General features: G+C 35.7%; 6 protein-coding genes and 2 pseudogenes across 27 annotated transcripts; 2 read left to right on the top strand and 6 right to left on the bottom strand.

Annotated features, from left to right (window-relative positions):
• Position 1: 1 nt before the first annotated feature.
• Positions 2-993, bottom strand: LOC147933476 (threonine synthase 1, chloroplastic pseudogene; annotated as a pseudogene). The gene has a single exon (XR_015573027.1). The product of XR_015573027.1 is annotated as a threonine synthase 1, chloroplastic pseudogene (transcript).
• A 1,106-nt stretch (positions 994-2,099) lies between these two features.
• On the bottom strand, positions 2,100-3,601 carry LOC104717214 (uncharacterized). The gene is given in 3 exon segments (XM_087475502.1): positions 2,100-2,412; positions 2,415-2,447; positions 3,271-3,601. Coding segments are annotated over 3 exon segments (309 nt in total). The 5' UTR covers positions 3,461-3,601; the 3' UTR covers positions 2,100-2,326.
• Positions 3,602-3,755: 154 nt separating this feature from the next.
• On the bottom strand, positions 3,756-6,479 carry LOC104721875 (protein DECREASED SIZE EXCLUSION LIMIT 1). Of its 2 annotated transcripts, none has more exons than XM_010439949.3 (13): positions 6,307-6,479; positions 6,146-6,208; positions 5,985-6,056; positions 5,845-5,901; positions 5,560-5,756; positions 5,349-5,407; positions 5,143-5,235; positions 4,906-4,972; positions 4,722-4,804; positions 4,540-4,631; positions 4,335-4,441; positions 4,130-4,193; positions 3,756-4,007 (listed from the first exon to the last, which is right to left on the bottom strand). In XM_010439949.3, the coding sequence occupies exons 7-13, from the start codon at positions 5,225-5,227 to the stop codon at positions 3,903-3,905; spliced, it is 603 nt and encodes a 200-aa protein (XP_010438251.2). In that variant the 5' UTR covers positions 5,228-5,235; positions 5,349-5,407; positions 5,560-5,756; positions 5,845-5,901; positions 5,985-6,056; positions 6,146-6,208; positions 6,307-6,479; the 3' UTR covers positions 3,756-3,902. The 2 variants fall into 2 exon arrangements, with proteins under 2 accessions (XP_010438251.2, XP_019088719.2); XM_019233174.2 differs by having other exon boundaries at positions 6,146-6,222; positions 6,307-6,367.
• On the bottom strand, positions 5,298-6,410 carry LOC147933475 (protein DECREASED SIZE EXCLUSION LIMIT 1-like). Its single transcript, XM_087476296.1, has 6 exons — positions 6,307-6,410; positions 6,146-6,208; positions 5,985-6,056; positions 5,845-5,901; positions 5,560-5,756; positions 5,298-5,407 (listed from the first exon to the last, which is right to left on the bottom strand). The coding sequence occupies exons 1-6, from the start codon at positions 6,408-6,410 to the stop codon at positions 5,298-5,300; spliced, it is 603 nt and encodes a 200-aa protein (XP_087332422.1).
• A 129-nt stretch (positions 6,480-6,608) lies between the features above and the next one.
• On the top strand, positions 6,609-7,350 carry LOC104721873 (uncharacterized). Its single transcript, XM_010439947.3, has one exon. The coding sequence runs from the start codon at positions 6,704-6,706 to the stop codon at positions 7,235-7,237; it is 534 nt and encodes a 177-aa protein (XP_010438249.1). The 5' UTR covers positions 6,609-6,703; the 3' UTR covers positions 7,238-7,350.
• A 387-nt stretch (positions 7,351-7,737) lies between these two features.
• Positions 7,738-9,306, bottom strand: LOC104721874 (plant intracellular Ras-group-related LRR protein 7-like; annotated as a pseudogene). The gene is made up of 3 exons (XR_015572506.1): positions 8,958-9,306; positions 8,685-8,854; positions 7,738-8,584 (listed from the first exon to the last, which is right to left on the bottom strand). The product of XR_015572506.1 is annotated as a plant intracellular Ras-group-related LRR protein 7-like (transcript).
• A 531-nt stretch (positions 9,307-9,837) lies between these two features.
• Positions 9,838-12,148, top strand: LOC147933474 (choline monooxygenase, chloroplastic-like). 2 transcript variants are annotated; one of them, XM_087475501.1, is made up of 10 exons: positions 9,838-10,300; positions 10,387-10,432; positions 10,501-10,636; positions 10,735-10,809; positions 10,911-11,129; positions 11,212-11,307; positions 11,417-11,538; positions 11,617-11,710; positions 11,779-11,829; positions 11,898-12,148. In XM_087475501.1, the coding sequence occupies exons 1-10, from the start codon at positions 9,991-9,993 to the stop codon at positions 12,030-12,032; spliced, it is 1,284 nt and encodes a 427-aa protein (XP_087331627.1). In that variant the 5' UTR covers positions 9,838-9,990; the 3' UTR covers positions 12,033-12,148. The 2 variants fall into 2 exon arrangements, 1 of the variants encoding a protein (XP_087331627.1); XR_015572505.1 differs by having other exon boundaries at positions 9,867-10,300; positions 11,212-11,278.
• LOC104730333 (calcium-transporting ATPase 10, plasma membrane-type) lies at positions 12,052-21,440 on the bottom strand. 18 transcript variants are annotated; one of them, XR_015572504.1, is made up of 35 exons: positions 21,153-21,438; positions 20,375-20,560; positions 20,141-20,257; positions 20,025-20,064; positions 19,482-19,594; positions 18,504-18,635; positions 18,285-18,374; positions 17,840-17,909; positions 17,680-17,750; positions 17,510-17,593; positions 17,335-17,412; positions 17,179-17,253; positions 16,900-16,983; positions 16,742-16,824; positions 16,550-16,658; positions 16,396-16,451; positions 16,197-16,239; positions 16,009-16,092; positions 15,729-15,866; positions 15,572-15,634; positions 15,389-15,495; positions 15,147-15,257; positions 14,752-14,922; positions 14,570-14,672; positions 14,296-14,460; positions 14,103-14,219; positions 13,908-14,006; positions 13,593-13,730; positions 13,385-13,485; positions 13,238-13,283; positions 13,020-13,148; positions 12,831-12,938; positions 12,638-12,729; positions 12,430-12,524; positions 12,052-12,352 (listed from the first exon to the last, which is right to left on the bottom strand). XR_015572504.1 is itself a non-coding variant. In XM_087475496.1 (35 exons), the coding sequence occupies exons 2-35, from the start codon at positions 20,507-20,509 to the stop codon at positions 12,348-12,350; spliced, it is 3,201 nt and encodes a 1,066-aa protein (XP_087331622.1). In that variant the 5' UTR covers positions 20,510-20,560; positions 21,153-21,440; the 3' UTR covers positions 12,052-12,347. The 18 variants fall into 18 exon arrangements, 10 of the variants coding, with proteins under 10 accessions (XP_087331622.1, XP_087331623.1, XP_087331624.1 ...); XR_015572502.1 differs by having other exon boundaries at positions 14,570-14,629; XR_015572498.1 differs by having other exon boundaries at positions 15,389-15,487.
• Between the last annotated feature and the right edge of the window lie 4,639 nt (positions 21,441-26,079).

The following is a 26,079-nucleotide window of genomic DNA, read 5'->3' as shown; positions in this document are numbered from 1 at the left end:
AATCAGTGTCAATACTCAAAACAAACGCACCATTAGCTATCGGCTGAACAAGCTGAGCCATAGAGATCTTGTTCGCTGGTAAGAACACAATCGAAGGGATACCAGCGGAAGCACAGTAAGCAGATAGAGCAGCTGAGGTATCTCCGGTGGAAGCACATCCAACGCCAACCACAGGTCGCTTCATCTTTCTCAGGCGATTAACTTGACTAACCAAAACAGTCATTCCAAGATCCTTGAAACTTCCTGTATGACTAATCCCACAGTGTTTCACCCACAGATCGTTCATCCCTAGAAACTGTTTACCAAACCTCTCAGCCCAGAACAGATTCGAGTTTCCTTCAAAGGCCGAAACGATGTCGTCGTCGTCGATCTCAGGAAGAACCCACTCTTTCTTCGACCATACACCCGATCCATACGGCCAAGTGCTTTTGCCAACACGCGAATCGAAGAGATCTCTCCAGTAGGCGCCATCGAATCGCTTCAAAGCCTCCATATCGTGCTCGACATCAAGCAAACCACCGGAGCGGCTACGGTACACGATCTCGTCGAGGGAGTAAGACTCGGTGGATCCAGGAGCCGCATTGAACGGAACGTATTTAGCTGAAAACGGATTCACGGCGGTGGAACGGTTACGACGAGCCTCGTCTCGAATGTTATCTTCGGTACGGTGAGGCTTAACGACGACTGTCTCGATCGGGGATTTGTTGTTGTTTCCATCGGCGGTACAGGAGACGACAACGGGGCGGTAACGGAGGAAGGAGGGTGAGCGATGGTGGTGATGGCGGCGGATGGAGTCTTGTTTAGGGTTTAGTGAAGATACAGAGGCGTTGAAGAGACAAGAGGAAGCCATTTTTTAATTTTTTGAAGAGATAGAAAGAGAGAAATGAGAACTGAGATGCGGCTGAGGATTTTGAGTAGAGAGACACATACAAATTCAGATTAATTTGGGATTAGGAAAAAAATACTCAGCTACACAAAAGTATTGTTCAGGCCACACATCCCAACTTTTTAATGTATTACCAACTACACAGTATTGCAACTATATGATAGACATGTGCTCAACATCACAACCATTTTATTCCAGTACACTGTTCATCAGAATTCGATATTGACCAGTATTGACCGACATTAACTAATGTTGACCAATAAAAATATGCAATTTTTTTTTGTTTTTAATATTAGAAACAAAAAAAATAATTGAATTATTTAGGAATCATTTATAGTTTAGGAATCATTTTAGTAAAGTTTTGAAATTGAAAAAGATAACTATTATAAAACTAAATTAATGGAATATATATACAATATATCTTATTTTGGATCCATCTATGTTTAAAATTATAAAACACTATAAATGATTCCTAAATAATTCAATTAATTTTTTTTTGGTTTCTAATATTAAAAACAAAAAAAATAGCATATTTTTATTGGTCAACATGGTCAACGCCGGTCAATACTGGTCAACACCGGATTCTGATGTACGATGTACCGGAATAAGATGGTTGTGATGTTGAGCACATATCATCATATAGTTGGTATATATTATGGTTATTTGGAATACATATACTTCATGTAGTTGGCAATACATTTTTAAAGTTGGGATTTGTGGTCTTGAATAATACATTTTTCCTTGGGATTATAATATATCAAAGTAAACCGGAAATGTTTTAAACCGGGCGATTCTGTTTAAACTTTTAGGTCTATCTATATAATGTGGCGTAGAGATCTTTTGGGCCCAAAAATATCTGGGATCCCTTTCCGTATATAGCGGCAATTGATTCTTTTGATTCTTTATATTTTATCACGTTTGTTTTTTTAGCTGATAAAACATAAGATGCATGTTTGACCACAGAAAGACAAAGGTAGTGGTTGCATTTGACCCCAAACAAAACAATAAAGTGGAACACATAAATTTTTACACCAGAATCACGTTTTTGAAAGAACACTATACTAGTATAGATTGTAACTCTACTAGTATATCTGAATTTTGGACGACTAAAACAGTAAATGTGTGAATTTGGCAAGATTTATTATAAAGACTCGGATTGAACCCTTTTCACCATGATAGTAAAATACTGCATCCAGATGAATATTGAGGGAAATTGAACAACTTACATCTGATTTTATATATAGATATGTATGTAATAAATCTGACTAAAAACTGTCACAGACTCAAATTTATTTAACAAAAGGAGCGTGAAGGCAAGAAGGGACTCAACTCAACTCCTATAAAAGACTACACAAGGGAGAAAACAAGTCAATTCATTTGCTTACAAGCAATGAAAAACATCTCTATACATAGGAGGAGAGATTCAAAAGGGGGATAATACTAAACAGGCGGTATGTTTGAGAAGGAGAAACCTTTGTATCCTTTGTAAGCGTAATACGCGATCCGCGTATAGTAAAACCCTGGATGAATAGAAGACACCCCAGGACGATGAAGAAAATCCCTGTTTCCACCATCAAAAAAAAAAAAAAGAAACAAACAGAGAGAATGGATTGTCATTACTTTTAGATCAATGCCCAAATCACATATGAAACAACTAAGAATGATGATAGGTCATTGATGCAATGATGAGAACGTACTAGTTCTGGCAATACTAATAACATAGCAAATCAAATGAAATCAAGTTTAAGGACGATGCAGATACTTTGCTATCACATTTAGTGTGAAATGCAACCAAGTGGAAGAAGAGCAACCTAACTAGTTTGGGAGCCAAATCTCATGTCCATGTTAGAATCCAGAGTTTAAACATGTCTGTTAGAGAAAAATCAATCAGAGTTTTTGTGTGGACTTCAATGAATATATGTCCCTTTTAATCTCGCAGATAAGAGAAGCTTACTAAACGAGTTCTCCCGGAAGTTTACTAAACAATACAAATTCTAAGTATGAAATCCCTTAAGAAAGCTTCAATAAGACTTGTGTGTATTCATCCAAACACAGAGATCAAAAAGGCCAAAAGTGAAACGAAATTAGACACCATAGTAGCTCACAAGAGCACTCGCAACAATCTATGTTATAAGCTTAATAATAAGTAATAACCTAGAAATTCTTCTGTAACTTTCTTTTTCAAATCAAAATATTTCCTAAACAATCAAATTTTAGCTTTCTAAATCTCACTCAAACTTAACATTAACAAGTCCTCCAGAATCTCACGAATTTTCCATTTCTACACACCTACACTGGATCAGATAAGCTTTAAGGAACCAAGAGAATGACGAAATGGATTGCAAATGGGGGAATTAGTAAGAATGGATAAAGAGAAATCGCACCGTGGCCTCGATCACCGCCAACTCGATTATACGCCATAAAGAAACCGGAGACAATTCCTAGGGTTCCGAACACGAGCAGAGCAACCGCGAGTGCGATCTCCTTAACCGGCGGTCGGTTATTGACGGTGTATGAACTCTCAATCATTATGTCCTCGTCCGTTATCGAGAACGCATGGTCCACGTACGCCATTTTACACAGCTCACGGTCCCGGATCAAAGATCAATGGGATCGAAACGATCTAGAAGAAGAGCAGATTCTATTGCAGAAGATCCAGAGCTCGAGAAAAAAAAAAAAAAAAAACGAAATCGTTACTGTTTGTGTTTGCTTTTAGGTCTTTCTTCAGAGATGTTGATGAGTCTCTCTTGTTGCGACGGTGACGGGATCAGTTTGGTGCAATTTTTTTTTTTTTTTTCTGTCGTGAAATCTACTCAACGTACGGTGCACTGCCGGATCTATTTATTATCTAGATACACCAAACTACGCGTTGTTTGATTTTTCCTTTTCTCATAAAACAAAAACGGCAGAACGTGCGAGTTTTGTAACAAATCAGAATAAACACCAAAACAAAACAGAATATACTCTACTCTCTATTATTCATTCATTTGTTTGTTCTCTTGATGACAGACAGAGATCAAAGAGATTTTTGGGGAGGATAGAGTTTCCAGAGAGCAACAGTTGCATCATCAGATGCAGACGCCATCAGCTCACAGTCAGGCGAGTATGATACCGCGTTGCACTGCAAACAAACACATGAAAGCATCAAATACGATATTCAGACTCTCTTAACTGTTGCACCAGTTGATAAGAGAGGTAATAATACTAATATACAAAGTCTGAGACTGAGAAATATTCACATACCGTTGCTCGGTGGTACTTTAGTATAGCTAGAGCATTTCCTTTGCGGTAATTATAGACCCTTACTCTGTTTCCAAATATATGTACCAAACAGGAGAAGAGCTTTTAGTCCTTACTCATTATAGTTAAAAGTTAAAACTAGTTGAAAGATCAACGGAAGGTGTTTTGGAGGCCAAATCTTGATAATAACAACTGATTCAATGCTAACCTGTGGTCCCAACCAGCCGTGGCTGCAATTTTCCCATCGGGTCGGATTGAGGTGCCCGATACACCAGGCCTTTCCAAAGTAATCTCTTTCCTCATTGTACAAGAACCCTTTACACATATAACAACAACATTCATGGAATCGGTATCAGACTATAGCTTTATAGTGATCACACAAGTGCATCCTCTCTGGCAGATGTCAAACTTACAGTGGAATGGTTGAGATTATACATCACAATTTTGTCATCTGCCCCTGCTGAGATACCTCCATCACATGATGATGCCACACTAAGACTCAAAACTGCATGAAGAAGACAATAAATAAAGTGAAAAAAAAAAGCAGGAACAACAATTTAAGAAAAAAATCGAAAATAGAGGATGGGAACAAGACCTGGCTCTGAATGAAACTTCACACTTGTTAAAGGAATCATAGCATTACGTATATCCCAAAGCAGCGTGGAACCATCCTCATAACTGCATAAGTTTGGTATACACCACCCATAATAAAAACAAAGTATAAAAATCTAGGGCATTGTCTTTCTTGATTAATTAACAGCTTTGGAAAGAGAGCATACCCAGCTAAGACATGTAAGAAACCCTGTGATTCAGGAGGGCAAAATAATTGAACAGCCATACACATTCCTACAGATGACCAATTTACCACCTTAATGAGAGCATTTTAAGCAAAGTTCAAAGGTGAACTGATCAATGCATGCTAGTTTTCACGATATTATTGACGGGGGGAAAACATCAATTTTAACAAGAAATGGAATTATGAAAGATCTCATAGAAAGAACAAGATGAGCTTGTACCTCTTGCTTTCGTAGAATCATTAGGGGAATTGTCAGGGCTGGCTTGAGGAAGTTGTATGATCTTGTCTCCGTATTCAGATCCCATATCTCTACCTTTACGGATGAACCAAGTCAGAAGAATGAAAACAGGAAACCAAGAAAGCGAGAAGAAAGAATTATATGGGGATGTTATGCCAATACAACAAACTATATGATTTTCTAGATACCTCAGAAGGTTGCTGCCCTGCTACTGCTACATAAGTGGTACCTTCGGCATGATCTCGACCTGTTATTGTCAAATTCGTGGCAAATCTTAAGGTGTTCAAATTAATGGAGACCAACGATTGTACATTTTCAGTGACAATCTGTATGGCATCAGTTCAAACCGAAACCAGTATCAGGAACAAAGAATTTCCAGCCAACCTAAGTAAAACATACCCTGAAGCAGACCAGAGTCATCAACAGATCTTTCACTTTCATCTGTAGATTGAACATCACGTGTGTCTCCAGCATCCGGCTCATTAGAATCTTCTGACTGAACTCCAGCATCTTTAATAAGAGAAGTCGTAGGCTTCTTAACAAGAGAGAAGTTGCAAAAATGATAGGCGCTTGTATTGAGTATAAGTAATGGGTCTCTGCAAAGCATTTGACGAGAATCATTGGTTATAGTTCAATAGCAACAGAATGCATAAACAGTTGAAAAAGGGAGAGACTCATATCCACCTTGATAGACCACCATCTTCAATATCCCAACACTTAACAGTTCCGTCTCTGCCTTGGCTATAAACCATAACAGTAACTAGTTTCAGGTTTTCCGGAAATAGATGACGATTGAGTATAAAAGCATTATTGCTTCCATTTACCTGATAATCTTGTTCTCTCCTAACCAGGGACTAGCTGCTACAGCTAAAACCCCATGTGCTCTACTATGTGCACTACAAATCAGAAACAGAACAATGAGCTATAACCAGGAGGGATAGTTCATTATGACAAAACAATGAACTTGAAAAGCAAAAATACAAACCAAGCAGAAGAAACTGCACGATGCTGAAGTGTATCCCAAACCCTCAACTCTCCATCAGCTGAACTGGAGAAACAAAGCTTCAATTTTGCACCAAATCATTAAAAATAAAAAACAACACATGACTCGAGAATTGAGCTCAAGTGGGAGAAGACTAAATATACCCAGTGAAAAGCAGAGATTTTGATGGATGGAACGAAACGTCCATAACCGAGTGACGGTGCCCTCTAAGCACCGCCACCGGATCAGGCGGTGGTCTCTTGCTCATCTCCGTCGTAACTTCAACACAGAACCAAAAAAAACCTTGTAAATTGTAATAGAGAAGAAACCAACACCAAGAAAGAGAAAGCCTTTAAAACTCCGTGTCGTTTAATGTTAAACTTCGTTATCTTAAAAAACGGCATAACGTTCTAGCTTACTTTAATGAAACGGTAAAACAATCCATTTGACGGATAAAAATATCCAAGTTTCCAAACAAACCAACAAACTCTCAAACTGCTTCTTCAAGACAAAAAAAAGGAAGGGAGAGTGAAGAGCTGAGTTCTGAAGAATCCGATTCAAATGGCTCCGAGATCCGATTCACAAAACCTAACCACCGGCTCCGGCGCCGGAACAACAACATCTGATGAATCGTCAATCGATCCGATCTTCCACATTCTCCGTATCATCCCATTCTCCTTCCTCCGTCCGCCACGTCTTCGTCTCAAGCTCCCATCCTTCACACTCCCATCGCCGATGACTGTATTCTCACTGATTCTCCTAACTTACTTCCTCGTCATCTCTGGATTCATCTACGACGTGATCGTCGAGCCACCAGGTATCGGATCAACCCAGGATCCCATCACCGGGTCAGTACGACCCGTCGTGTTCATGCCGGGTCGGGTCAATGGGCAATACATCATAGAAGGTCTATCCTCGGGGTTCATGTTCGTGCTCGGTGGGATTGGGATCATAATGATGGATCTGGCATTGGATAAGAATCGAGCTAAGAGTGTTAAATCATCTTATGCTACTGCTGGGATCTCGTCTATTGTGATTGCTTATGTTATGAGTATGCTCTTCATTCGCATTAAGATCCCTGGCTATCTCCGTTAGAGGGTTTAGATTGCTTTTCACTTTTTTGTTATGTAATTGGAATATTGGATCTTTAGTTTAAGTTTATGTGTTTCTTGTTTGATAATGATAAATTCAGATATGAATTTTAGTAATCTGAAGCTGCATTGCTTTGATTTCTCAATCTTATTCAACACAACCAATAAAGTAGAGATTTTTTAAGTTGGGTTTGTTGCTTCAGGTGTTGAATAAGGGTTTGTCAAGGCCTGCAAAGGTGCAGCTTCCTTAAACTCTGTTTCTTGTGTCAAAAGATCAATTTTTGTGGTGTAAACTTTGATGCATGATTCTTTTAAACTATTGATAGAGAGTTCTTGATTGTGGAAGCCGGTCAAAAAATTTCTTGGAATGAATTGTCCTGAAACTGAAACTGGTGTTTGTGTTGTATCTCTTACGGTCGTTACCAGCATAGATCTTGAACTTTCACTAAAGTCTCAAAGTATGATGAAGGCATGAGAATAGATATGGAAGGAGAGACTTAGTTATTGGGGGTCAAAATTGTTGTTTATAATCTTTAGTACATGATTTACAATAAGAAGTTATGAAATCTGAATGCGGCGTATTTACATATTCTTTATACATTTAGTGATGAATTAAAAGTAAATGGTCGAAAGATCTGCAAAATTGTGGTTACTGTGTGCGTTGTATTTATCTGCTGAAATAGGTTCTTGGGGAAAAGAGACGTCGAGGTGAGCACATTACAGGAAACTTGGTCGAAGCTAGGATATCAATGGGGCGGTACTCGGGCATGATGAGCCCTTCTCTCTCTTCCCTGGCCCAAGCCCTTGATCTGCCATTGAATGTTCCATACTTGACCAATTTACGGAATCCCATGTCTTCTTCTTTGCTGCCATGTTCACCAATTTACCATTCATCTTCTGGCTCAGATACTCTCTCACCGCCTGCAAGCTCTGCTCCACAACCTCAATGGGTGGGGAAACGAGCGGGTTTCCCTCGGCACTCAGCTTCCTCAGCCGCCTCATGCATCCAATGGACTCAGGCAACACTGTTATCCTGTTGTAGCTGATATCCAGCTCGAGGAGGTTCAGGAGAAGACCAATAGAAGATGGAAGAGCAGAAAGATACTGGAAGTTCTGACTTACATTGAGGATCTCGAGGTTGATGAGGTTCTCGAGGTCCTCAGGGAGGATCATAAGGCAATTAAGACGAGCATCGAGGATACGCAGGGAAGTGAGGTAGGTAATGGAGTTTGGCAGGATAATGAGCTTGTTTGAGTTGACACAGAGCTTCCTCAGATTGGTTAGTTCTAACCCTATGTTGTCTGGTAATCTAACCAGCTCGTTGAAATTGGCGTTTAGCTCTTCGAGTGACCTGGGAAATAAAACAGAGGAATCAGTCATCATCATCATCATCATCATATATGATGGTGTGGTTCAGATTTGAGTTTTTAGTCAATGTTTGATGTGTGAACCTGCAATTTTGAATAGTTTTGGGGAGGGAAACAAGAAAGTTGCCGGAGACATTAAGGATCTTGAGCTTAGAGAGACAACCAATGGAGTTTGGAAGAGCTTTGATCTGGTTTGAGTGAATATCTAATGCTATCAAGTTGAGTAATCTCGCTGTTAGAGATTCTGGTATTTTCTGTTATCATGTAAAGACACAAACCCCAAAACAGAACATTAGAAACATATAGTTATCTGTATATGTAGACACACATGTGAAGTCAATGAGTGTAGTATGTAACCTTGATATGATTGTTGGAGAGATCAAGCTTGCAAATATTTGCCAAATTGAGGGAAGGATTTGGGAGAGACTGTAATGCCATGCCACTCAAATTCATAACCTCTAGTCTCTCTTCATCGTCTTCATTGTATGATGGTGACTTTGGTGAAGAAGAAGGTGAAATGGGTGATGATGGTGGTGATGTCCTCAAGTCCACCATCATCATTGTCATCATGTGATCCTTTTGTCCATGCAATTGCTGATACTGATATGCATCTTCGCATATCATGATGGTTTATAAATGTGTTTTGTAGGTTTATATATGAGTATATTATGGAGGAAGAAGATGACAAATGGTGAAATGAGTGATTCTTTTTCTGATTATGATGGCAACACATATATGTAGAGACAAAAGAGGCTTAAAGAGATGTATGGATGATAAAACTCTAGTGGGAAATTTCAAGGAAATGAATATTTTTCGGAAAGTTAATGATTTTGTAATTAAGTAAAAAAAAGAAAGGTGATTAGCTGATTAAGGAGAGAGAGTCATGCGTTGCCGAGTTTTTTCTTAACACCTGATCATTAATATGTTCAGCTACCCGCAAATCACTCATAAGTAGTATTTTTTTTTTTTTTTATAAGCAAACAAGAAATAAATAAGCAAAACCATTAGGAAAATATATAAGATTATGGGCAAAATATAATTACTAGATGATAAAAGTACAAACTATAGGTAAAAATTTAGTCACCCAATTAAATAGATGATAATTGCAATTTTTTTTTTTAAAAAATTGTCGATACTCAATTGTATTTTTTTTTTTTTTATTTTGGGCTAAAAAAAGAAGTAAAAAAAATTGATAGAAATAATATATGAAATAGACTTTGCTCTAAATCTTTTATTTGTTTCATAATGAGAGTCCGAAAATTAACAAATCGAAATTTGTGGGGGTGAAAACAGAATTAATCAAAAATACTGATGCCACTTGTAAAAATAACTCCGAAGTAAAGCTCCGGTTAGTTTAGACAGCCATCGGAATTAAAAAGAACCGCCGGAGATGACAACGATGATGATGATCAGGTCAACGGCGACTTTGAAGGAATATTTAACACCGACGCTAAAATCCACCAAAGGAAATTTCAGTTCTCATGGTGAATTTGGCGTTTCAGTCTCTCAATTTAGTCGGAGAAGATATCTCAGTCCGAGCAGAGTCTTCGCCGTTTCAGATATCAATAAGCTCGTGACGGAGTTTGATCCGAAGATTCCGTTGGAGAGAGCATCTACTCCGCCGAGCTCGTGGTACACTGATCCTCAATTCTACAGTTACGAGCTCGATCGTGTCTTCTATGGAGGATGGCAAGCCGTAGGTTAGTAAAAAAAAATTCACACTTACACTTAGTTAGTTAGTTAAATGTTTCTGTAAAGTTTGTTACTTTGCCACTGCATATGTCAGGATACTCTGATCAGATTAAAGAGAGTCGTGACTTCTTCACTGGGAGGTAAGTAAACCATGTACAGATCAGATTGTTCTATGTCAGTCTTGTTCAATATGTATGACTTGGTGCAGGCTTGGGGGTGTAGAATATGTTGTGTGTAGAGATGATAATGGAAAGATTCATGCTTTTCATAATGTATGTTCTCACCATGCTTCTATTTTGGCGTCTGGAAATGGGAAAAAGTCTTGTTTTGTCTGCCCTTATCATGTAAGCTCCTTTACAGGCTTGAAGCCTTTACTCTATATGATGATTATGCAGTGAATGAATACGGTTTTTTCGTCTTATTATGTCATTCTTTGTGGCAGGGATGGACGTATAGCTTGAGTGGGTCGCTTGTCAAAGCTACTAGAATGACTGGGATAGAGAACTTTGCTTTAAATGTATGGCATGTTGTTTAGATATAAGCATTGTGGTCTTTCACTTTTTTTTTGAAAGGACGGAAGAGTTTTGAATTTTCTTACTTGACTGTTTGAGGAAACAGGAAATGGGACTTAAACCTCTACGAGTGGCTGTCTGGGGACCTTTTGTTCTCCTCAAGGTAACTCAAGCCACATCGAGGAAAGGAGAAGATGAGAGTGATGATGCATTAGTGGCATCAGAATGGCTTGGGACTTCTGTGGGAAGGTTGAGCGAAGGTGGAGTTGATTCCCCGCTTAGTTTCATTTGCAGACGCGAATACACTATGGATTGTAATTGGAAGGTGAAATCTTGTTCTGACTATATACTCTTTTTAAACAACAGAACTACAAAAACTGATGATGGATCACTGAAAACATTTTCAGGTTTTCTGTGATAACTACTTAGATGGTGGGTATCATGTACCATATGCACATAAAGGTTTGATGTCAGGTCTCAATCTCGAAACCTATTCTACAACGGTATATTCATTTTGCTGAATACGAGCTACTGTCAGACTCGGACTTCCAATGCATGATTCTATTCTCTAGTTTGTTGGCTTGTGATGGACTTACTGTTTTAAGATATCAGATATTCGAAAAGGTTAGTATCCAAGAATGTGGAGGTGGTTCCAAGGCTGGCGAAGATGGTTTTGATAGGCTTGGATCTCAAGCTCTTTATGCTTTTGTCTACCCAAATTTCATGATAAATAGGTAAAATATACATCAACTCAATTGCTCAGCTCATCGCTAAGTGACTTTACTCACTCTTGTGGATGTTATGTTTGAAAGGTATGGACCTTGGATGGACACGAATCTAGTGGTACCATTAGGACCAAGGAGATGCAAAGTCATCTTCGACTATTTTCTTGATCCTTCTTTAAAGGTAAAACAGCAGACACAATATATCTCAGGCCTGTATAGCAATCTTTAAAATCTTCTTTTGGCTTTAAGGATGATGAAGCTTTTATCAAGAGAAGTTTGGAAGAAAGCGACAAAGTTCAGGTACGAGAATGAATGACTCTCATTATGCCGAGAAATAGTTAATGGAACGTGTACGGTTGGTGTATCAGATGGAAGATGTTGTGTTGTGTGAGAGTGTTCAAAGGGGTCTCGAATCTCAGGCCTATGACAAAGGAAGATATACTCTTGTGGAGAAGCCAATGCACCACTTCCATTGTTTGTTACATCAGAATCTCAAACTTTGAAACTCTAGTCTCCAGATAGTTACTTGTAACATATATGTATATATGCATGCATTTATGTGAATATTCTACAGCTGTATTCTCTCTAAAGCAAGTATAAAATGAAGCCTCCTTGTGTAGAGACTTAGCATTTAAGGATTAAGGTAACAGGATTAACAACAACTAAACAAAAATAGGTATATATTTCATTTGTTTGATTTTAAAACGAAGAAGCCGTCTGCGAAAATACTGAGAGACTAAGAGAGTAAAAGTATTCACAAGTTGGATACCACTAACCCACCTTAGGTATTTAACCGCTTTCTCTTTTCAAACTAATTATTAACCTGAATCAATAGAAAAAAAGCTTTAGATGCGTTTAATGGCTTGTCTATAGCGAAGGAAAGGTAACTACTTTAACTACCTGATGAGTTCCTTCTCCACCGGTTTATTCTAAAGTATTGGCTGACTGGAGTTTCTGGAACCGGTATCAATTTTCCGATTACCGCCAAAGGCCAACTGGTTATATAACATAAAACAAAATCTACCTGGTAAGTTTATGAAAAAATGTATCTACTAGTTCTTGTTTTCACCTAATCAAAACTCTTTGATGACAAAGTTAACAAACAAACCTGACGGAACCGATTCCAACCGAGACGAGCCACATCTTCCAATCAAGCTTAGTCGTTGAGGCAAATGTTCCAAGGAACTCGACAATGACTACCTATTAAACAGTAAACAACAAGCAATAAAACGGTATGTTAATGTCTCAGATGTACAAAAAAAAAAGTTACTTGGAGGAACAGAAGAGGAAGAATTGAGTACCTGGAGCACAATGGTGATACAGATGATGCCCACAAAAAGGTGATTCCTGAGAACTCCACGGAAAATGTTTATTTCATCTGGCTTCCGTGCGTTGAACTCGTTGAAGATCTAACAAATTTATACATCAGTTTGCTTTCTGCTGTGCCCAAGCTTTTATTATTATTATACAGAGGACTCAATATCTTTTACCTGGCAGATGACAAACGCATTGAAGATAACGGTATTCTTCACTTTCTCTGGGTTTTTGTGACTCTTCAGATGAAGGATACTTATTCCCTCGAAATTGAGGATTAACAAGACTGTCACTTGGTACATCGCCTAATGATATGCAAAACATTTAGAACCCAGAAAAGGCTTAACCATTGTGATTTTTAGAGAACTAGAGTAAGAAGAAGAAGATAGCTTACTTGTATAAACAAATTTCTCCACATGATATTTGTGATGAGAGGTTCTCTGAGAGCAAAAGATAAATATAATTATGTACAAATTGAAGAGAAACTATGATCACCATGCAAGACTTAACATGCTTTCTCAAGTCAAATAAGAAGAGGTACCTTCTGCCAACAGGAGATCGATCCATCAAGTGATCGGTTGGTGGTTCAGTGGCTAAAGCAAGAGCCCCAAGAGTATCCATTATAAGATTGACCCAGAGAAGCTACAAAGACAGGGGAGAAGACTCTTTACCGACATGGAACTATTTGTTTACAAGTGAATACTTTTGTGTGGATTATAAAGAAGTGGATTAAATTTATAATATCAAACCTGTACTGCAGTTAGAGGAACATCACCCGCGGATATAGCAGCCACAACATTGATGACAAGAGCTGCGACATTCACTGTGAGCTGAAACTGGATGAACTTTTGAATATTGGCATACACAGATCGACCCCAACGGACAACCTATAGGAATCAGATTACTTAAATGGAATCCTATTCAGGATAAATAAAAGATCATAAATACCCCCAAAGGAGAACATTTGAAATTTCTGAGGAAATAATTCCAAAAGTATTATGCAACAGAAAATGAAGCTTACTTTATAAAAAAAATTAAATCCCTTGGTTTCCAAGGATACCAACCTTCACAACGGATTCAAAGTTGTCATCCAAGATAATGATGTCTGACTTTTCCTTTGCAACTTCGGTGCCTTGAATACCCATAGCGAGTCCTATATCTGCCTGAAATTCAGGGGACAAAACAGAAAGTGTGATCCTCAATATCAACAGTGTTTTTTAAAGGTTACATGTCTGAGGTCGACATAAAAAATATTGAACCTCGTGCAGTGCAGGAGCATCATTGGTTCCATCACCAGTCACAGCCACGACGTGTCCCCTTCTCTTCAGCGATTGTACAAGAAGAAGTTTGTCATTGGGTGATGATCTACCCATTACCTTCAAGTTCATCAACAATGTCAGGTACCATTAAATAACTGTCTTCAATCTTAAACCTAAATCGTAAGGCTCTTACAGATATCTCTTCACAAATCCTATCTCTTTCTTCTTCTGAAAAGGATCGAAATACTTTTCCTTCAATCAGATTAGGCTCACTAGCATCAGAGTCTGAAGCTAATATACCGCATTCCAATGCAATTGCTTTGGCAGTCTGAATGTTATCACCCGTCACCATACGAACCTGAGGCCAATAATGGAAATTAGAAGCCTATACGCCCATGAACGGAGGAGTCTAGAATATCTATGAAGAGAAACCATCAGGGAAAGAAGCAAATGAGATCTCTACGGACCTTGACTCCAGCTTGTTGACATAGTAAAACTGAATTTTTGACACCTGGGCGACAAGGATCCTACAATGTGTTGGCAGATAAAAATACTTCAATGAATGGCCATCTGGTATAAAGAACCACATTAAGGCAGATCACAAGACTATTCTAAATGGAAAGGAGAACTCGGAATACGGGATGCTTACCTTAATACCAACGATAGCCAACAATACAAGATCATCCTCAGGTAATACCCATCTAGAAAGTTGCTCGTCATCAGTTGGAATCTTGTCCACTTCAAATTTTCTGAAGGCAATTGCAACACAACGCAGACTCCTTGCAGCCATATCATTGATAGCATCTATTAAGCCAGCCATCTGAAAGAACAAGACTTTTCATAAGAAAAAACATGTACTTTCCATTAAGACTCGCATTACCAAATCTGGCACTGATTTGGGATACAAAGGTTTAATAGCGTAAATATAAGAGTAAAAACTGACTTGGACTTGCAGTAAGAAAACGGTCTTGATTCAAGACACAATGATAAGTTAAACTTTGAACACATATTATTATATCATGAAAGAGAGACATAATTACTGACCTTCTCTTCACTCATATCTACAAAACTCTCATTATCATCCATATATTGTGTGCAGGAACCCAAAACAATTTCGGCAGCACCTTTCCAGTGAACATGGACACTCGAATCTGACTGAAATTGAATTAGAAGTTTGTTATGATGGTGATTAACAAGTGGAAACAACCATAAGTGAGAAACCAAAAACAAAGCAAAAGATCTACGAAAACATTGTTGAGAAAATGAAAAAAAAATGAGAACGTTACTGATTTCACTGCTACGCCTCCCCGTTTCTTCTCTGAATTGAATGGATAAAATTGTACAGCAGAAGATTCAGACTTAAGAGCATCGAAATCCATTCCTAACTGCACAGCTTATCAAAATATAAAAAGATAAGTTCTCCTCACCGCTATAAAACTGGAAACAGAAAATGTAGCTGAAAAATAAACCTTTATCGCCCAATTAAGAATTGCTCTTTCTGTCGGAGATCCAGAAACCTGAATCTCACCACTCTGTCATCAGCAAAACATACACATTATTACATTATATAAGCTGAGTAGAAACCAAACAGGAAATCAGTAAAGATCCAAAGAATTTTAATCCTACTTCAGATCGGAAGACACTGCCGGTTGTATTATGAGCAATTCCTTCAACAAGTATGGATGTAAAAGCAGATGGCAATTTTGTGCTGCTGTCCGGAGGATCCATCTTTTGGAACCCAGCATAACACTCAACAACAGTCATCTGAGAAAAGAGAAAGTATTAGGGGACTCGCTTGTTCGGCACAAAATTTAAAATAGCAAAAGCTCACAACTAGGAGAGCCTGTGGTAAATGTTAGTGTGTTAGCAATAGCAAATACAGAAAGAAGTTAGCATTAAGATTCACCTCGTTTAAGGTCAAAGTTCCAGTCTTATCACTGCAAATTGTTGTTGCAGACCCCATGGTCTCACAAGCAGAAAGCCTACGCACCTGAAATTAAAATTTGTTTTTAAGTTGCAAGCAACATTCACATAATATATTTTGAATTCCTTTTCAAGCAAACTATTTAGACCCAAAATTTAAAATATACATACCAAAGCTTTATCGGCCATCATTTTTCTCATGGAATACGCAAGACTGCCAGTAAGAAGTAAAAAAGATCAGTGAGAAATTTTTTTACAGCAGATCCATCAACATCTATAAAGTTTGACCACGTTATAACAGAATCCTTTCCAACTCTGAAGGCCAATTGCTATTATTAAAATATGTATATAGAAGAGACAAAAGACTTACGTCAAGGTAACAGCCAACGGAAGCCCTTCAGGCACTGCCACTACAACGATTGTAACCTACAATACTCAGACAAGTTGAGAAGAACGGCCAGAGATGTGAATAAGTAGCTGACGACTGTATTAGCCATGCTAATTTCTTCTAAAGAAACACTTACTGCAACAGTGAAGATTTCAACAAGATCATCTAGCACATGATCAAATTTTGTCTTCCCTCTAACAAACTGTGGCCCTCCCTGTTCATTCTTCGTGTGACCGGTAAAGTAGCTGCAGAGAACAAAGAGTTGTTCAATAACCACTGACATTCACTCCACACAGTACTTAGTTGTCAAAATGAAATTTAAACGCACCGGACGACTAGGACAAATAATACAACGCCAGCAACTGTGAGCCCCACAATCCCGATAAATGTTGCAACACCATTCAGGCGCACCTGAAGAACCAAAGTACGGATAAATATTGAGCAACAATAACCACAAAATATGAACTGAGGAAAGTTGATAGTCACCTGCAATGGTGTTTCTCCACCATTGTCTTCTGAGACGCTAGCCATAAGTAAGCCCCATTCAGTGTTGACCCCTACCCCAGTAACCTGAGTTTCAAAAACAAAATAGACTTAAATAATAAATCTGAGAAGAAACTCCAAATCAGATGTTTTGACGCCATAAATAGAAAATGTTTTTGCTGCAACCATTCACCAACAACGGATATCTTTGTTCACCAATTAATCATCTCACAATTTTTCTCCAGAATGTAAAAGTAAACGTAAGTGACCGTCAAGTCTTACCAACATTGTCCCATTGCCATCTGCAACTTTACAGCCGGACATTAGGAATGGATTCTTAGTGGAGTTTTTATGAACCTGCGGAAAACAGCTATCTCAGAAGCATGAAATGCAAAGATAATATTTGTTGCAAATGCTAAGGAAGAGCGTAAAGCATACAATTTTGCTCTCTCCAGTCATGCTGGACTCATCAACTGCAAGGGAATGGCCAGCAACTAAAACTCCATCAGCAGGTACCTACGAAAATTATTTGCAGATCAAATATAAATTCTATCTATTCTGAAATTCGGAAAAGAGTTAAGAAAAATTGCATTGACAAATTCATGCAACTTGCCTGATCACCAATATTGAGGGGTATGACATCGCCTACCACAATGTCGTAAATTGAAATCTCAACTCTTCTCCCACCGCGGGTAACCTGGTCATATGCATGATGCACGTTTAAAAATTAAACCAACAAAAAATGGTATCATCTATGAGCTGCATGATCATCCAAGCTATCACCTCTATACGTATATTTCTTTTCTCTTCATTTAAGTTCTGGAATTGAAGAGATTGCCGGTAATCACTGGTAGCTGCCAAGGGAAAAGGTATACAAATTAGTGGAATACACCCAGCAGTCAAATGTATGAGTGAAATCAAATTCAGCAAGGAATATCAATACCAGTCACCACAATGACAAGAAGAACGGCAAACGCAATACTGATGCCATCGTACCATCCCTTTTCGATACCCTAAGTAGACAGCCAAAAAGTACCAAAAGATCAGGAAGAATAAAGAAAACTGCAAAAGTTTGGATAATAGAGATAAACCAACTTTCTACCCTCTTAGAGCAAGAAAGCTTAGAATGAGTACAAAGACAAAGTAAAAAATAGTCGACAGATGTGCTATCGAGCTACATCGATATGGAAGACAGAAAAAAAAAAAAAAAAGACGAGAAAGGCGTAACTCGTTCTAATACTGAGAGGTACAGTAATTCTGGATAGTATTTTTTAAAATAAGTCTCAGTCAATTGTTCTAAAACTATGACACATAGAAAAGGACTTCAAATTTCCAAGGTATGCGCTGAGCCAAATACTGTATAATGTATCAATTCCTAAACTGAATACCTCGGTCTTTATTCCCAATGCCAAAGAAGCAGCTGCTGCTACAATCAGTATGATCAACGTAAGATCTTGAGAAGCTTCCCAGACAAACCTCTGTCGAACATGAGGGAAAAAACGAAAGATATCAAGATATTAGTTGATTGGATAGCTTCACAGGCTGAAGCGGAAAAATCTCACAGTTATGGAAGCTACTAAAAACAAAAGATTTAAAAGTATTAATACCCAGAAACTCCTCCCTTTCTTCTGAGGGTATGTGTTTGATCCAAAAGCAGATTTCCTTTTCAGTATGTCATCATCATCCCCATTTATACCCTTCTCCAAGTTGGTTTTTAACAAGTCAGACAACCCTTTGACCTAATGGAAGAAAAGAGAGTATAAATAAACATACAGTAAAACCTCTATAAATTAATAATGTTGGGACTAAGACATTTTATTAATTTATAGTGATATTAATTTATCTATAAATTAATAATTATTATTTTATAGTGTAAATTAATAATTATTAATTTATAGATATATTTTTAATTGTTTATTTTTTTAAAAATTATGAATTGGAACAACTATAGCAAAATAAGATTAAACTTTCGGATGTTATAAATTTTATGGTTTAGGAATTGAACTTGTAATATTTAGAAAGCATTATTTACAATAAATTACAAATATTATAGACAAATTGACTTATACACATGAGACACATAAATTCAAATCTATGAATAATAATATCAATTCTCCTATTTTAATAATCTGTCAAATTATCAAATTGTAAATGATGCATATCTAAAAATTAAAACTTTAAATTTAATTATTTGTATGACATGTTATAAAATATTTTAGAGATATCATTATAGGTTGAAAATACAACATTACAATTGTTCTATAGAATTGAGCTTTAGGAGAAACATACACTATTATATCAGTATATATATATATATATATATAAATTTACATAATTATTAATTTATGATATTATTGGGACCATATTTTATAAGGAGATTTCGAAAAAATTATTATCTTATTATCTTATCGAATATTGTTAATTTTTACACTGGCCCGACTTGGGACCAGCAAAATTTATTAATTTATAGTGTTTATTAATTTATAGAGTATTAATTTATAGAGGTTTTACTGTATATGAGTTTCGTAGCTGAGAAATAATTGGCCGCAGAGAAAAGTAAAAGATCAGCAAAAGCAAAGACATACCCCTCCAAGTTCTTGAAGCGATCCTATATTTTGATCTCTTGAAATCGATACAATCTGCTCCTGTCCAATACCAAAATCACCACCACCAGAAGTCGGAGGTGGACTTGTAATTCCTAAAAAGAGATAAACCTCAGTCAACTACAGCATATTAATCAGAAACAAAATTTCCTTACAGAAAAAGTAATAACCCAATCAACTGATGTAAATGAATCAGAAACTTGGAACCATCAATAATTTCTACAATGATGTCTATATCCAAGAAAACAGGCCGCAAAACTACAGTTCTTAATACTGTTCATGCTACATCTAGAAGATAATCGACTCAACCCATTTGCAATGAAGATCAATCACATTTTGCAAAACATGAGTCATCAAAACAACGATCATCCCGACAGAACTTGTGACTGCACAGCTAAAAATAAGGTATTAAAATGGCAATTACTCAACCCCTACAACACTGCAGGAGAACAAATACATGCTTCACAAAATGGAATGGGGAAAAAACTAAATTGAAGGAAAGAATTAGAAACAGAAAGAACTTACCAGTTACTCGGCTTGCAGCTGCTTTAAAAAGATGTGCAGCCTAAGGAAAAAAACAACATTACTTAGATACCACCAAAACATTAAATCAAGAAAATTTAGTAGCAAAGCTTATGTACTCTTATCGCTTGGGCATGCGCTCTCATCTTCCTCAGCATCCGTTTCTTGTCTTCTTCCCTTTTCAAGTCCAGAGTATATCGAAATCGACGAGAAGCATTAAGTACAAGCGCAGCTTGCTACAAAACCCATAAAAAAAATAAAATTGGTTTCCAATTGTTGAAGACAACAAAACAAAGAAAGCCTAAATGCAAATGCAATGAAACAAATCACAAGTGGAAGTAGAGCAAAATTACCCTCCAACGGCGTAGTCTCTCCACAGGAGCATTCTTAGTGCTAGCAATATCAAACGGACTATCTTCATAGTCATTAAAGCTGCTGGTACCAGCTTCCACGTCCTTGTCTGGAGAGTTACTAAATTGTCCACTCATGGCTGTCGCAGGAAAGATAGCAACCCTAGCCTATAGGCTCTCTTCTTTAAGCTAAACAACGCAAAAAAACACACCCAAATTAGTAAAACACAATATAGCTTTTTCCGCATTTATCTCCTTCAACATAAACAACAACAAAAAAATTCCCAAATCTCAAATCCAATACCAAAAAAAAAAAAAAAAAAAAATCCCAAAAACCAAATCAATCCAAAGACGATACAGCTAGCTTAACAACTCTCACATTACACTGTTCCAAAACGCAGCAACAACAACCAATCCTCTCACCAGCATCAGAAACCAAACAAACTTTGGTATCCCGATTCCCAGAAGAAGCACCAAATCGTGGCGAGGAAATTTCAAAATTCAAAGCGAAGAAGAAGCAGAAACAAGCTCAGTAAAAAACAAATAGTTTTTTGCTTTTTAGAAGTGGTCCAACAACAACAATCGTGTAGGGTAACTAACATCGTGAATCGTGCCGGAGATTCGAATAAACAAACCACAAAGTAGCAGAAGCAAAAAGGCGAAGAAAGAGAAGGGAGAAAAAAAAAACATAAATCTCTGGCGATTCCAGAAGAAACAACCAAAAAAAGTTTTCTCTACGGTTACTGTTGAATCCAAAATTATCAAAAAAAAAAAAAGATACCTCAAATTATCGGCGGAAGGAAAGTTTCAGGATGATTACTCAGCTCTCTCCCTTTTGTAGTTTGATGAGAGAATACTCACTCTCTCTTCCGGATTATTTTCCCGTCACTTTCTCGAGAAAACAAACAAACAAACAATAAGAGAAGAGAACGAACGAGAAAGAGAGAGAAAAGAGAACTTTAGGAAACTTCCTGGAAGTATAGAGAGCAGCTTTGACTCGTCACTCCTCGTCAAAAAACTTTTTGTTAGAAAAAATAAAAACAAAAAGATATATTCCTTTATTTCCTATTTCTGTTGATATAATCTTACCTCAATATATAATCCACTAAATTCTTAATTAATCCTTCTATATTAATTAGAAGTACATATATAAAACTAACTTTATAAATTGTAAAAAATTACATTATCATGTCATTTGTTTTAAAGACAAATTTTTAATTTTTGTAGTAAAGATAAAAATATAATTTAAATATAAGACTAACAAAATCTTTTAAATAATTATTAGTTTTCAGAAAGAATACTTTATCTCTCTAATTAATTGTGGATAAAAGTTATTAATTAATTTTTAAAAAATTGTAAACTAATTAGAATTTTAAAAAGTAAGATTTTATTTTTCAGTATCCAATTTATTATTTTAATAACTATATTTGGAAGATTTTGCTAAGATTTTAAATTATGATTCTTTTATCATCTTTCTTTTATTTTATTTACAAATTATTTTTAATTATCAAATATATATGATAAATAAATTTGTTGATTTTTTCTGCATATGTTTTGATTTAAATTTTTAAAAATAAAGACATATTACTCAATATATGATGAAAAATGTGTGTTTTTAATCTTCCACATCGGCGGTTGATAAAAATAAAATTATGTAATTAATAACATAATAAATTTTATTTTATCATAATTAAAATACTATAATATTTTAAAATAATTAGTATTAAAATTTATCACAATTAAAATACTATAATATTTTTAAAGAATTAGTATTTAAAAAGATATATGTAGATTTACCAAACAATTGCAATATTAAAAGTAAATAGTGTCTCAAACAAAATATTTTTTTAAAACAACTATAACAATAACTTTTATTATTGTGTTATAATTTTTGGAGAAAATGTTGATCCGTGATATATTGTAGTTATAATTAATTACACTGACTCTTTTAGAAGGCAATTTATTTGTTTATTTTTAGTTAAACAATATTTGAAAGTTTAGAAAATTTAAAGTTTTTGTATTATACCTTTTTGGAAAAAAATTCAAATAATTAGTAAGATATTTAAAATAAATATATAAACCGCTTAAATTTTGAACTTTTGGTCTATCATCTTACTTATATTTAAAAAAAAAAACAACATTCATCTTATAGTCACACAATATACTTGCTCCCGCGTAAGAATACATATATAGCTAGCTAGCAACATATCTCACCACTACTACACTTGTAACTTGTAAGTGACAAATGAATTACTATACATCATTTTCGAATGAAAGCTCCTTTTGCTTCCTTCCAATTCCCATATTGCATTCTTTGGGAATCTTTGAGGCAACAATCGCTTATAGCTCAGTGTGTACTCTTCCTATTGACATTTTGGTATTGGTTCGATAGTTTTGAAAACAAGACTTTTGCCGCATGGGAACCCAACATTGACTTGTTTTTTTTTCCCAATATCTTTTGTTATTAATTGCTAGTAAATCTCAAAGCCACGTTTAGGTTTAGAAGAACGTATTCACGTACGTACATGTCCGTAACAAAATAGTATATCCCACACACACGTAAGTGAATCTTGCCTTTTTACACAGTCGTTAATGTATGAAACACGCTTTCCGTTTCTAAATAATGATTATATTTGAATGGTCTTGTACATTGTCTACTGCCTTTTTAACTGGAAAAAGAAGTTGGTCTACTATATATATATATAACAACTTTGTAAATAAATAAAAAGCATGAGAATAGCATTTTAAATTCAAGAAACAAAAATTATGTTCTGATTGCTGCTTGAGTTATTGCGAGTCATATTTAAATTTAAATTTATTCACGAAATATATATATATATATATATATATATATTCTCAGTTCTGAAAAGAAAATTTTTTAATTAGTATAGGGAGTGTTACATCAATGTCAAACTACCCCGTAAATTTTCATTCCAAGTTATATATTTCGTTCTTCTAATTTTTTTTTTTTTTTGTGTCATTTTTTAAGGTTTCTTCGCACACTTGCTGTTTGTGGCGAAAATGTCAGTGGACCTCATGACATGATGAAATGTTAAATTTAAGACCATTTTAGACCATAGTTTCCTAAATCCCTATATTGCACGCTATTGGGTAGGAGTATTCGGTTTCGGTTCGGTTGTGTTTGGTTTCGGTTAGTCTGGATATAGGAATATAATAACTATTTGAATATTTTAGAAATTTCGGTTCGGTTCGGTTTGGTTTCTTTCGGTTCGGTTTCAATTCGGTTAGTTGAAGAGATAACCATAACTAACATAAATTATATTTAAATTAACCATATAAACCTAATATAACCAAAAGTAGCTAAAGATAACCGAATATAACCGAAATTAACCAAAAATACATTACAAAAATATAAAAAAAGAGGAAAAATATTGATCCGATTTTACAAAATAGTATTTAACTTTGTAAATTCAAATAATAACTTTTAAATATATTGATTATTTAAAGTATTTAATTGTTTTGAATGTAGAAATAATTAATATTTTAAGTTTATTTTATAGTTTTGTCTGATATTAAATATATTGTTTTGGGTATATTCTAGATTTTTGGATATTTTGGTTAACCATTTAATTATCGGTTCGATTCGGTTTCAGTTAGTTTAAACATAGGATTTTACTAACCATTCGGTTATTGGAGGAACTTTGGTTCGGTTTTAATTTGATTTTTTTCGGTTCGGTTCGATCGATTATTTGGTTACCAGTTTTTTTGTCCAGCCCTTACTATCGGGAAAAACTGGTATGGACCTTTTTGCCGACCGCAAAAAGTATTGACTTTCATATATTCTCTAGAAAATGAAAACTTTAGAATATAATTTAAATTGTGATGGCATAGTGGCGTATGAATTTGATTCTCGCTGTATTCGTATATTAGCTATGTATTCGATATTCACCTATTCATTAGTTGATATAGTTTTTCTTTTCAGAACTGATGAGAAAAACTGCAAACAAACTAATGCTTTAATTTGTTTGTAGTTTAAAAAAAATAATAATAAAATGTAAAATTTATTCGAAAATAAAACATTTTTACAGCAAATGTGTCGTGGTTTTGAATGTAGTTAAGCTAAGTAGTGGACAGAAAAATTAAACCTTAAACAAAGGAGGTGTTAAGGGCAAGCTGTGAAGTGTGTCTCTTGTTTTCATCTGGACGCAAACCATAACTCCATACAGCCACCGTAGCGGCCTGTGTTGGGGAGAGATAGTAGCCTGTTTCTGATTTGCCTGTCAAGCCGTTTAATTTGTTTGCAGTTTCGTTACTCCGTTGGAATAGTATCAAAATTAGGTAGTTATATAGATAATAATGCAGTTTAATTAAATTTAGTTGTTAAATTAAGTCTACTGAAGTAAACAACACTTTCATGTTGAAAATACGATATGGTGGAAAAGCTTGAACAAGTAAAGAGGCCGTCATTACTCTCTGCCGTTACGAATGGTTTAAATTTTGCCTACATCATTATTTAAGACTCACGGGATAATAAATAAGTATACGATTTTTAATAAATATCATTATGAATTTAAATTCGGTTTGAAGTAGTAGTAATTTTTCTTCTTCAACTAATTAACGTTATCCATGATATAATATGACAACTGCAATTTGTAAGGTTTAATGTCTCTATGTAATTTCAAACATCTTTAATTTTTTTGAACTCTTTCTTCATGGTTATATTATCTATTTTTTAAAATCCAAATTTTTTTTTAACCTGATGAAATTTCATACCTAAACGGTAAACCTAACTTATGAGTAACAAAGCATAATTTTGTTTTTTTAGTCGCTGAACAACAAAGGGTAAAGTTTCTTAGACCATCGCCGGCACAGCAATCCATTAAACGTTTCTTTAAACAAAAAAAATTATTATTTTAATTTTTATATATATTTATTAGTAACAACCACTAAGAAATTGACACCTGTTTAAATGTGCTGAGAAGCGTTTAAATGACAGCGTTTAGAATCACCATTCTCGCCGTTTTATTGAAAATGTAAGCATGCATGGCGTCTGATCGCACCAACGTTACGTTGCCGACGGAACTTGATTTGACTCGTTGTTTCTCCAAACATCTGAAGAATCGATACTCTTCTTTCTCTCCTCTCTCTCATAATTATATTAATTTATATGAGAACTCTGGTGATTAGTACTCACCACTAAAGATACCCTTATATTAGTTTCTGTGATTTTTTTAATGTAGTCATCAACATAGAGAACTGTTGTTTGGATATATACTTTTCATACTCGTGGTGTATAATTTCCTGTATAGCAACGTAGAATATACATTGTCCATGTGACATTAAACCTTACAACAGCAACGTAGAATATAAATTGTCCATGTGAGTGTTATAAAATGGAAAACACATTATACGATGACTACATTCGTCCATATTACTATATATACTTCTAGATTCACTTTACATCAACATGAGGAATAGATATCATTTCCATGAGAGAACATACTCCTAGCTCATAGAAATAAAGTTAGGGTTAAAAGGTCAAAAGAATCTGCAAATTAATTAACAATAGTTTTACGAAAAGGGGCCAAGGCAGGCGGAACGAGTCAAATCAAGTTCCGTCGGCAACGTAACGTCGGTGCGATCAGACGCCATGCATGCTTACATTTTCAATAAAACGGCGAGGACGGTGATTCTAAACGCCGTCATTTTTTTTTTTTTTTTATCATTTTATGTTTACAAAAATATCG

Source organism: Camelina sativa, chromosome 11 (genome assembly GCF_030686135.1).
Source record: "Camelina sativa cultivar CO46 ecotype springtype chromosome 11, ASM3068613v1".
Classification (NCBI taxonomy): Eukaryota; Viridiplantae; Streptophyta; class Magnoliopsida; order Brassicales; family Brassicaceae; genus Camelina; species Camelina sativa.
The sequence above is the reverse complement of the archived record's forward strand: the minus strand, read 5'-3'. Positions and strand labels throughout refer to the sequence as shown.

Excerpts from the sequence above, each read along its gene's own strand:
- LOC104730333 (XM_087475489.1), bottom strand. The coding sequence starts at position 20,509 with ATGAGTGGACAATTTAGTAACTCTCCAGACAAGGACGTGGAAGCTGGT. Across the intron at positions 15,488-15,571 it reads TTCTTAATTGGGCGATAAAG|TTAGGAATGGATTTCGATGC; the intron begins GTTTATTTTTCA and ends TAAGCTGTGCAG. Across the intron at positions 12,730-12,830 it reads GTATCACCATTGTGCTCCAG|GTAGTCATTGTCGAGTTCCT; the intron begins GTACTCAATTCT and ends ACTGTTTAATAG.
- LOC147933474 (XM_087475501.1), top strand. The coding sequence starts at position 9,991 with ATGACAACGATGATGATGATCAGGTCAACGGCGACTTTGAAGGAATAT. Across the intron at positions 10,810-10,910 it reads TAGAGAACTTTGCTTTAAAT|GAAATGGGACTTAAACCTCT; the intron begins GTATGGCATGTT and ends TTGAGGAAACAG. Across the intron at positions 11,539-11,616 it reads CCAAATTTCATGATAAATAG|GTATGGACCTTGGATGGACA; the intron begins GTAAAATATACA and ends TATGTTTGAAAG.
- LOC147933475 (XM_087476296.1), bottom strand. The coding sequence starts at position 6,410 with ATGAGCAAGAGACCACCGCCTGATCCGGTGGCGGTGCTTAGAGGGCAC. Across the intron at positions 5,902-5,984 it reads GGAGAGAACAAGATTATCAG|CCAAGGCAGAGACGGAACTG; the intron begins GTAAATGGAAGC and ends TATGGTTTATAG. Across the intron at positions 5,757-5,844 it reads GAAGATGGTGGTCTATCAAG|AGACCCATTACTTATACTCA; the intron begins GTGGATATGAGT and ends AATGCTTTGCAG.
- LOC104721873 (XM_010439947.3), top strand. The coding sequence starts at position 6,704 with ATGGCTCCGAGATCCGATTCACAAAACCTAACCACCGGCTCCGGCGCC.
- LOC104721875 (XM_010439949.3), bottom strand. The coding sequence starts at position 5,227 with ATGGGATCTGAATACGGAGACAAGATCATACAACTTCCTCAAGCCAGC. Across the intron at positions 4,442-4,539 it reads ATAATCTCAACCATTCCACT|GGTTCTTGTACAATGAGGAA; the intron begins GTAAGTTTGACA and ends ATATGTGTAAAG. Across the intron at positions 4,008-4,129 it reads TAAAGTACCACCGAGCAACG|TGCAACGCGGTATCATACTC; the intron begins GTATGTGAATAT and ends GTTTGTTTGCAG.